At 39.4% G+C, this 10,677-nt stretch overlaps 1 protein-coding gene across 1 annotated transcript in view; it reads left to right on the plus strand.

The window, feature by feature from the left end:
• Positions 1 to 10,364, plus strand: part of CEBPZ (CCAAT/enhancer binding protein (C/EBP), zeta) — a gene marked incomplete at its 3' end in the record, with an annotated part of 10,864 nt that extends 500 nt beyond the window's left edge. Inside the window, exons 2-12 of the mRNA XM_010194477.1 lie at positions 16 to 112; positions 250 to 1,766; positions 2,773 to 3,004; positions 3,576 to 3,750; positions 4,357 to 4,445; positions 4,962 to 5,015; positions 5,482 to 5,584; positions 6,643 to 6,711; positions 7,521 to 7,587; positions 8,983 to 9,083; positions 10,304 to 10,364. Of these exons, the coding sequence (XP_010192779.1) occupies positions 16 to 112; positions 250 to 1,766; positions 2,773 to 3,004; positions 3,576 to 3,750; positions 4,357 to 4,445; positions 4,962 to 5,015; positions 5,482 to 5,584; positions 6,643 to 6,711; positions 7,521 to 7,587; positions 8,983 to 9,083; positions 10,304 to 10,364 (2,565 nt within the window). The remainder of the gene's footprint in view (positions 1 to 15; positions 113 to 249; positions 1,767 to 2,772; positions 3,005 to 3,575; positions 3,751 to 4,356; positions 4,446 to 4,961; positions 5,016 to 5,481; positions 5,585 to 6,642; positions 6,712 to 7,520; positions 7,588 to 8,982; positions 9,084 to 10,303) is intronic.
• Positions 10,365 to 10,677: the final 313 nt, after the last annotated feature.

Here is a 10,677-nt window from a genome sequence, read left to right on the forward strand (position 1 = left end):
GAAAAAAACGGGTAGTGAGGAGGAGGAGGAGGACGATGATGAAGAAGAAGAAGAAGATGATGATGCCGAAGGCTTCACGCTGGATGAGGTGCTGCGCCTCGGCGGCACCAAGGTAAGGAGGGAGGCGAGAGGGCGGGAGCACGTGGCAGCCGGGCCTCACCCCCCGGGACAGGCCCGTGTGGGGTTGTGAAGGGCGGTGGGGGCCTGGCGCCGGGTCCGCCGGTAACGGCCGTGCCATGCTGTCCGCAGCAAGATTACCTGATGCTGTGCGCCGTGGACGAGGCGGAGGAGATGGTGGACGGTGGGAAGAAGGACACGATCGACGACCTCAAGGAGGGGGAGCTGGAGGCGTTCGTCAGTTCCCTGGGACTCGGCAAGTATGCGAAGAGCTGCCTGGTGGTGGAGGGGGAGGACGGTAACGGCGACAGCCAGGGGAAAGAGAAGCCTCCAAAGAAAGAGAAGAGCAAGAAGGAAAGCAACCTGCCTTTGTTAGAAGGGAAAAAAGAAAAAAAAGTCAAGGACAAGGCAAGTGGTGTGAAAGATGGCAAGAAGCAGCAAGCTGGTGGTGAGCAGGACCAGCGACTTTCAGCAAAGAAAGAGAGGTTGGAAGAAGATTTTGAATTTCATGCTAGGCAGGTGATACTGATCAAACCTGGGAGCAAGTGGTTTGATCAAGAATATACCAACGAATTCTCTTCAGAGCTGCAAAATCAGACACTTCTATCCAAGTATAAGGCCTTGGCCCAAAAGCTGTACCAGCATGAGACAGAGCTGTATAAGAGTAAGACGGATTATCAGAAGGGGGCCTCTTCAGCATGGATGAAAACTGTTGTGTCGTCGGGTACCTTGGCTGACAGGATGGCAGCGATGACCCTTCTCATTCAGGACAGTGCTGTTCACAGTCTCCAGTTCATTGAGAACTTGGTAAACCTCGTAAGGAAAAAGGGCAGCAGGCATCAGAGCCTCATGGCTTTGGATACTTTCAAGGAGCTTCTCATTACAGATCTTTTGCCAGATAATCGAAAATTGTGGTCTTTCTCGCAGCGACCGTTGAACAACATAGAGAAGATGTCAAGTGGCAATAGGGATTCGAGAGACAGGCGGCTGATACTGTGGTACTTTGAGCATCACCTGAAACTGCAGGTGGCAGAGTTTGTGCAAGCGTTAGAAACACTGAGTCACGATTGTCTGACGGCAACAAAGTCCCGAGCGCTGGCATTTGCCCATGAGCTTCTCTGTAACAAGCCTGAGCAGGAGAAAGTGCTGCTTGTTCAGCTGGTAAATAAACTGGGAGACCCTCAGAACAAAATTGCAACCAAGGCCTCTTATCTTTTAGAGACCCTTCTTCACAGGCATCCAAACATGAAGGGAGTAGTGTGCAGCGAGGTGGAGAGGCTTTTGTACCGGTCAAATATTAATGTGAAAACTCAATATTACGCCATTTGCTTTCTAAATCAGATAGTCCTCAGTCATGAAGAAAGCGCATTGGCTAACAAGCTGATAACTTTGTATTTTTGCTTTTTTCGGAACTGCATCAAGAAAAAAGACGTTGAATCCAAAATGCTCAGTGCTCTGCTTTGCGGGGTGAACAGAGCTTACCCTTACGCTGAGACTGGTGATGAGAAGGTGAAAGAACAAATGGACACATTGTTTAAAGTGCTGCATTTTGTGAACTTTGGTACCAGTGTCCAGGCCCTGATGTTGCTGTTTCAAGTGATGGACTCTCAGCAGACTGTGTCGGACAGGTACTACGCAGCACTGTACAAGTAAGTGACAGGTTTGCATGTTTTTCATAAATTTCGTTTTGTGAGGTAGTCACCATTAATGTAAAGTTAAAGAAACGTGTTTTGCTTTTGAGGTCCTGAAATTTCTGAAGTTTTGTATGAATAATAGAAGAAAATGCATGTGTTTTCTTTGACTTGAGATGGGAATAAAACAAATATTAATGATATGTCCTGAGAACACAATGTGTGCATTTCATCCTTTGTACTGTTTTCTGGTAGCATGTTTTAATTCCAGATGTTGTTTGAAACTAATTGATAACTACTTTTTCTGAGATCACTTTTACACATACTGTGGTTTAGTCACGTAATAGCCGAAAATCTTGTTTCCTTTTTTTCATATGAGAGGAGGGGGTGTATTGTGTTAACAAATTCTTTAGGTGTTTTAATTGATGTAATTGGAAAGCCTTGTGTTATAAAAGTTTCTTTCTTTCCCCTTCCTCTTCCCTACTGGCTGTTTAGACTCTTGGTAGGATCCTTGCAGGTTTCTGTTTTGCTGACCAAAGGGAAGTTGCTGATTTTTTAAAAAAGGGAACTCAAGTTCCCCCAGAACATGCAGTGTATTTAAGGGCCTTACAGTGCGTGGCAGTCTGGAAAAACGTGAAGTAGAAAATAAACTTGCCAATACGTATGTCTGGTCTGATTATGAAGCATGCTGATTTTAACCATTTTCTTTCTTTTTTTTTGCTTAGTTTCTTACTTTGAATATCTCAAATTTTGAAACTGTTTTCAGTTTCTTTATATTTTCTTACAGTTTTTTTTGTTTACTGGTACAGGTTTTTTTAATTATCAGTGTCTCATACATATCTAGAAACATTGCACAGGTATTAACAGTTCAGGGCTGATTGTGATGGTTTTGAATATTGAGGAATGAGCTGTCATTGGTCTTTTAGATGGCACTCTAAAAAATGTAGATGGTTGTATTTAGTAGCAATTATTCTCCTATGTGCATTATGCTAATAAGCAATATTTTCTTCCATGTATTCTACAGGAAGCTTCTAGATCCTGCTTTAGCAACCTGCTCAAAGCCATCCATGTTTCTTAATCTTGTCTATAAATCTCTGAAGGCAGATGTAGTTTCACGGCGTGTGAAGGCCTTTGTGAAGAGGTTGCTTCAAGTCACTTGTGGACAGATGCCACCCTTCATTTGTGGAACGCTCTACCTTCTGTCTGAGCTTCTGAAAGTGAAACCAGAGCTAAGGCTGCAGTTACAATATCATGTGGTATAAGATGATTTCTTTATCTCATTGTTTTTTTTCAATAAGAGCTATTTTTATAAGCACTTTTGCCTGACCTGTTTGTCAAGAACCTGAGGGTTTGCTAATATGTTATGAGAGAAAACACTTGAACAAGTATAACTGCATTAACAATCTGCATAGATGAAGGTGTTTGAAGCATTCTAATAGGTCCTGTGGACTTCATGTGTGGAGAGAGGATTATTTTGCTAAATGCTGTACAAGTAAGCACGGAAACATTCTTCACCTAAAAACTTTGTCAAAACATGACCTGTTTGTTTCTTCTGTCTGCACTCTCTGAAGCATAGCTAGGCAGGACTGGTTTTTTTTTTTAGTTTCTGCAGGTGGGAAGGGACCATTACACTTGTGTGATGTAAGCTGTAAAGTTCAATTTTTAAGTCCTGCATCAAGGCAGAAATCTGTATTGCTTAAACATTGGCCATAATTTGTTTTATGTTTTTGTGAGTAGCTTCTTAAAAACTGTAATGCATTTTTCTAATAAATCAGGATACAACTGAGAAGGAAAAGCTCTTGGTTAACTTTGTTTTGTTTTGCTTAGGAGTCAGATGATGAAGAGTGCTTTAAGGATCAAGAAGAGGCTGAAGAAAATGAGGAAAAATTTGTGGATGTAGACAGAGAAGTAGAAGAGGAAGAGAGGCGCACAAAAGAAAATTCTGCTAAAACAAACTGTTCAAATTCGACAGCGTCATGGGTGCACCATCTGAATATGGGAGGTAAATTAGTAAGAATATATAATTCATTTAACTCCTAACATTCTGTAATACTGATGTGTTGATCAAGATTTGTTGTAAAATTAAGAGATTTAAACATTATTTTAGTTTTCCAAATTGAAGTTTGATTGAAAGAAATCAGTCAGAATAATTTTTCTTTATCTGGTAGCTCAGCAGTGATGAAGAGCTTGATAGCATATTTCACTTCATGCAGTTTATTGCATTCGTGCCTAAGCCATAAACAGGCTTGGGATTTTTTGCCTCCATGTTCAAACACCTTCAGAGTAATGTAGGCAGGGTTGGGACATGTAACTGCTTGTGAAGCTTGTGAGAGCAGTTTGTCTAACTTTGGACCTGCTTCTAGAGGACCTTTTGGAACAGAGCAGGAGTTTTCAGGAGCTTCCTTGGAAACATGTAGGAACTCACCTATGCACCTGATCATCACTGGGGAAGGGCAGCTGAATATAACCTTTACTTGCTACTGGATCAGTCTGTGGCCTGTCAGCTGAGAAGGATGGGCAGCATTACTGTCATAGTGAAATGGAAATAATATTCTTGTAAAGTTGCCCAAGAAAATTCCAAGTTGCTTTCATTTCCTCCACCCCTCAGGCAGGAAGAGCAGAGCTTCCTATGATCCTATGCACCGAAGTCCTTTATACTGTGGTGCGGAAAGTACGAGCCTTTGGGAACTGAAGAAGGTAGAACGTTCTTTTGTTGCTGATTACTGTGGGTTTTTACTGTGGTCCTTGTACTGAAAGAAGAAAACTTGGTTATTCTTGGAGTAGCTACCTGGGTAACATAACAGAAAGGTTAAAGCTGATGCATTGTTCCGCTTAAAGTGTGTAAATGTTACATACAGCGCTGATATTCTGGAGTAGGGAATAGGAATTTTTAAGTGGAGATTTGAACAACAGTAATCTTTTTTGACTTTTGTATCTTAGCATTGTATCACTAAGGCTTTTTAGCGTTGAATGAAATAAAATTGTGAGAATGTATTTAGTTAACACAAACAAAAGATTAGGACTTGAATTTCTTTAGTTGCTCAAGGGTAGAGCACATCAGCCTTGCACTACTGCATGTGTGTCTGTTATCTGGTGAGTTAACAGCGTGGCCTTATGACAAAGGGGTGTTGTCAGGAGTCTTGATACGTCAACACGAGTAATGATTGCATTTATGTTTAAAGTAGAAATAAATAAGCGATTCATGTTTTTCAGCTTTCTGAACATTTTCATCCATCTGTGGCCCTGTTCGCAAAAACAATTCTAGAAGTAAGTGCTTTTACTAGTCTGTAGCTTTGAAGTTTGACTTTTGTTAGCTGTCTTGCCATTTGAAAAAATACATTATAAAGCTTCCTTACACTCTGCAGGTAACTAGCAGCTCTGCAGCACTGTATCATACACTCAAATACTAACCTTATGGAATTGAAGTGTTTCATGTAAAGGGGACTGCTCACAGAAGTAACTGACTTGGTAGAAATGAAGGTATTACATGATTCTTGAAGCTTTTTCTGAGTTTTGGACTATCTTCATTTACTGTAGGTTTTTTATGTGGGGAAACCTATTGGAACCTGTACAGGCATGCATTAACTGATCAGGCTTATGTGGTGAAGTATCCCCAAGTCTTTTTTTAAATTGTGGTTCAATGTTGTTCTTGGACTGTTTGAGTCCTCTGTGTTTAGTTGCTGCCTTTCTAAAATGAAGACCTTAATGAGTTTTGGCTTTTTTCTTCTTTCAGGGAAATCACATTCAGTACTCTGGTGACCCTTTGCAGGATTTCACATTAATGAGATTTTTGGATCGCTTTGTGTACAGAAATCCCAAACTCCATAAAGGCAAAGGTACAAACTCTCTGTGCATATTAGCGTATGATCTTGATTATAGATGGTGACCAACCTCTCTTTCTCTCAGATTGCCAAGTAATCCTTTGTGTTTGTCAAGCACTTGAGGTGCATGTGGTGCAACGGAGCAGTGGGAGCAGTCTTCAGGGCTGCAAGAGAGATGTCTGCAACTCGGAACCAGCTGGCAATTATATACTGCTGCCTTTCACATCCACAGTACAGAAATTGCTAACCTAGCAGGAATAAGCAAAGTGATAAGGGGATGTAAAGACTACAGGATTGTTGAGGTTGGAAGGGACCTCTGGAGGTCATCTGCTCCAGATGGCTTTTAAATATCTCCAAGAATGGAGACTCCATTGCCTCCCTGGGCAACCGGTGCCAGCGCACAGTTGCCCTCACAGTGAAAAAGTGTTTCCTGATGTTCAGACGGAGCTTCCTGTGTTTCAGTTTGTGCCCCTCACCCCTTGCCCTGTCATAAGCACCACTGAAAAAGTGCCTGGCTCTGTTGTCTTTACACTCTCCCTTCAAGTATTTGTATACATTCGTGAGATCCCCCTGAGCTGCCTCCTCTTCACGTTTGGCAGTCATAGTTCTCTCAACCTTTTCTTACAGGAGAGATGCTCCAGTGCCTTCATCATCTTAGTGGCCCTTTGCTGGACTCTCTCCAGTATGCCAACTCTGCCTTGTACTGGGGAACCCAGACCAGGGCACAGCACTCCAGGTGTGGCCTCACCAGTGCTGGGCAGAGGAAGATCTGATCACCTCCCTCCACCTGCTGGCCATGCTCCTCATGCAGCCCAGGATACCATCAGCCTTCTTGGCTGCAAGGGTGCATTGCTGGCTCATGGTCAACTTGATGTCCACCAGGATGCCCAAGGTCTTTTCTGCAAAGCTGTTTTTCCAGCAGTTGAACTGCATGAGGTTCCCATCAGCCCATTTCTCCAATCTCTTGAGGTCCTTATGGATGGTAGCAAAACCCTCTGGTGTATCACCTGCGCTTCACAGTTTTGTATCAGTATTAATAAATTAATTTGTTTCTGATTTATGTTCTGCTACAGAAAACACCAGCAGTGTGGTAATGCAGCCGAAGAAGAAGCAGTTTATGAAAGAGAAGCAGAATCTTGCAGGTAAGCTAGCCCCTTTTCAGTTAAGATTATGATGGCTAACAAATTCTTGACTGGTTGTTGTAGACATGTGTCATCTGTGCTGTCTGTGCTATTTCTGTTAGCAATGAAAGAATGCCCTGTCCATCAGGAGTGCAGTGTTGGTGGCCTGATGTTCAGGATCAGGACTAAACTTGTAAGGGGGCATGGAATCTCCACAGCTGTAGCTTTGGATCCACTGAATAATTTTAAGAACAGGTGACACGGAGAAAGTTGGTTACCTCAACTGTTAGCCTCTTGAGTCCGAAAACACTTTGTCTTCTACTGTAGCACTTGGCTACACACCAAAATTTTTTAAAGACCTTTCTTTTCTCTCTGTTTTCCTTCCTAATGGTAAACTACTTTCTATTGTAGTAATCCTTTTTTTCAGGCAATGCATGATGATCATACCTTCTGTTTAGCCATCCCATTAAGAAATGTGTAACAGCAAAGGACAGAGCTACTGAAAACTGCATGCCTTGTTTTCTGTGCTATTTTTGCTATGACCTGCATATGCTTCCTCTACCTTCTCTTATGCTAAGTTATCTTTTTTCTGCATTCCTTAAAAGGAAATACACCCTCTGGGTAAAGAGTAGATTTGCAATCTGGTATAAAGAGTTCAGAACATTGTTGTAAATTTGCTTGTAGCTGGCAGTGTGACCCATTACGGGGAAAAAGGCTAAAAAAAAGCCTTAGAATTTATTGCAGTTAATGAATGCTGCCGTTTAACCTTTTAAAAGAATATAAATCATTTCAACTCGAGGTAAAACAAGTTCTTTTTTTGTTTTTTGCAGTCAACAGTAAGGAGTTCCGTGCCAAGGATGAAAGCAAAATTCCAGTGGATGAAGTGTTTTTTCACAGGTAATGGAATTTGTGACTATTCATTTTAAGTGTTGTTTTTTAGTGCAATGCCATCAAAACCCATTACATTCCATAAGGATTCTCTGGTATTTCAAGTGTTTGCAAAATTTGATTAATTTGAGTGACTTGTGGACTTGTGATGATAATACTTTCCTTAGAACATAATTTCAACATTTGTCAAAAGTGCTTAGGAAAGAATATCAATTATGAACAAAGGTAATCGGTGCTTATAGTCTAAAATTAAGAAAGTTGACTTTGTAATAAGGAAGCCTTAGACAATGGGTTTTTAATGTCTTGTGAGTTGTCATTCTTATGTACTAGAAGTCTGTTTTTAAAAAAACCCAAAAAACTAGAATATACCTTGTTTATGTTATTAGCATCAAAGCTTATTAGAATGGAATAATGTGAAAAAAGTCAGAGGAGCTACTTTATTATTTTATTATTTATAGTTCTTTCAATTTAGTTTGCATTCCTTTCAGATTATGTTATAAAATACTGCTATAACACTAAAATTGAAGTGATACACATTAGGCAAAGATTTGTTCTTATTAGGTCAAAATACTGGTTACCTGTGAGTGTCTTCTCAGGAAATCAGTGTTTGAATTAACTTTGCTTATTTTGTTTAATTCACTTTGGGATTTGTTTTGTTTGTTTGTTTGCACATTTAATATATTTATTGCTGTTAGGGCTTTTAAAAATTTTAAGTGGTTAATGGAATTTACTAATTTTTGTTAATTGATATTACAATATTGAAGAATACAATATTAATAAATAAATAGTGGTTTTAATTTTGAGATTAAAGAAAAGCAGCTTAAAAACATGGCCCTGTCTGAAAAAGTAACAGTATTGTTACACTGAAGAAGACGGAAACTGAGATTACACATTTAAAGTCTTCCATACGAAGTGCTGCACTCTTTTGCTTTTGTGTATGAACAAAATTGCCTTCTGTATTTGATGGTTTTTAAATATGAAATGAAGGAGATAAAGTGGTTTAAAACCACTGACAGAAGGTAAAAAAAGAAGGCTATGGGGGAAAATATCACTTAATGAGTGAATCTCGTATAATTTTTTTTTCCCTAGTAAGATTCAAGTTGAACTTCATCCTCTCTTCCTTATCAGTATAAGGCATTTTCACATCTTTCTTGTGCCTTTTTATAAATCCACTATGTTCAAAATAACTTCTGGCACCTTTGGCTGTGAAATGTCTTTGTTTGAAATCTTACAGTAGCTTACTCTTAGGAAAAAAAACCTCCCCCCCCAAAGAAAAAAATAAATCTCTGATTTGAGATGTGTTTGAAACCATTACTTACAACTGTCAACTGACAACATACATGTGAAACAATCTGCAGGTTAATAATCTGTGATTTTATGTCTGAGAGCAATATATTATTTCAGATTTTATTCAAAGTTCGATAAGAGGAGAGAGAAACAAAAGCGTCAGGATGATGAAGAAAGTGTGGAAGATGTAGATGATGATGAATTTGAAAGAGCATTGGGTAAAGTTGTGTTTTTCCTTGCAGTAACTATCCCAATATTTCCTGCTTTGACAAATTATTAATTTGTCCTTTTTATAGTTTTATACTGTATAAAAGCAGCAAATACTGGAATATGGAAGTGGAAGAAAACTGGCTTTCCAGTTCCCATTCTATGCTACTACAGCCGGCAGTTCATGCTGTCCCTCACCTCAGCCAGCTGGGTGGCCATCTCTTAAAGGAGATCTTGTTCTCACTACTCCAGTTGTGTTCAGCTTGTTCGAGTGGTTGGAAATGGTCTGATTTTGAACATAAACTCAGGAGTGGCAGTTCATGCCTTTTTGTTCTTTTCCTAATGTAGTCTGAGACTTAACTTTCTTCTAACAGCATGTAACATTTGCTTCTATTCTTTCTTTACTGCTTGGCCTTTTCTAATCTTCCTTACAGTTTCTCTCCTCATTCCTAACATCTTTTATGAGGTTATTTGTTCAGTCAGGTCCTCAGAAAACTTCTGCAGTAGTCTTAGCTCTTTCTGTAGCATTTACTTTGTTTGCTTTGGAATTAGCGTATGATTTATTCATGAATCTGGATTTGTTATATTACATCATAAAATAATATTTTAATAGTACACTTTTACTTATACTACTGTATACATATACTACTGTATATGTATTTGAAAAAAGAAAATCCAGTTAGCTCTCCGTAACTGTTTTGTACAATACTTTTAGAGAGTTCTGAACGCCCATAGCAGGATTCTTCGTGACACTAATAGTATGGTCTTAGTTATGATAAAAATCTGTTGCTAATTGTTTGTTGTTTTATTGTTAGTATCTCTAATACGTTAACTGTCTCTGAGAATTTGCTCCGTAAATTCAGCAGCTTAAATTAAGGACCTTCAAATATTAGCTTTTTACACTTTGAACACAACAGTTGTAAATTTTCAGCTTTTGGTTTGCCCATTTTGTTTGTCTGTGTCCCCGTTTGTCTGCTTCCCACATCATCTAGTTCTGGACAGAAATTACATCCTGGAGAAAATTTTTAAAGAGAAGTATTTTTTTCAGAAACAGTCCAGTTAGCTTTAGGTAACTGTTCCGTGGACTGTGTTCTGTAGGAGTATGAACCCTTTGTTATCAGATCACATGAACTGTGCAGGAAAATGATACCTAAAAATCGTATATTTTGCAATGACTTCAAATGTCTTTGTTTTACTTTGTTTTGTAGTAATAAACAATTTTTCTCCCTAGATGCATTTGAAGCTGCTGATAATGCCATTGATGTTGGCCAGGATGACCTTGATTTTGCTGGGTAAGACTTTAAATGGTTCTTTCATGTCTCGTTTTAATACCCATACAGAGTTTTACTCTGCAAAATTGGATAGACCTTTTTCAAAAAGACTCAGAATAACACCTTGCAAAAAAAGGCAGTAGCAGTTGAATGCTGGGTAGTACTGCTTTTGTGCATGTCCCATAATGGAGCATCATGATACTGTGGTGCTTACAGTCTACTGGCTTGACATGTGAGACCCGTAGTATTTTATTTATTTAGCGCAGTGACCCAGTAAGCAAAGTAAAATCTTAACTTGTTTTTCACTGAAGTGTGTCTACACCAATGCACGCAG

This window comes from Mesitornis unicolor, unplaced genomic scaffold (genome assembly GCF_000695765.1).
Source record: "Mesitornis unicolor isolate BGI_N332 unplaced genomic scaffold, ASM69576v1 scaffold30781, whole genome shotgun sequence".
In the NCBI taxonomy this organism is placed as follows: Eukaryota; Metazoa; Chordata; class Aves; order Mesitornithiformes; family Mesitornithidae; genus Mesitornis; species Mesitornis unicolor.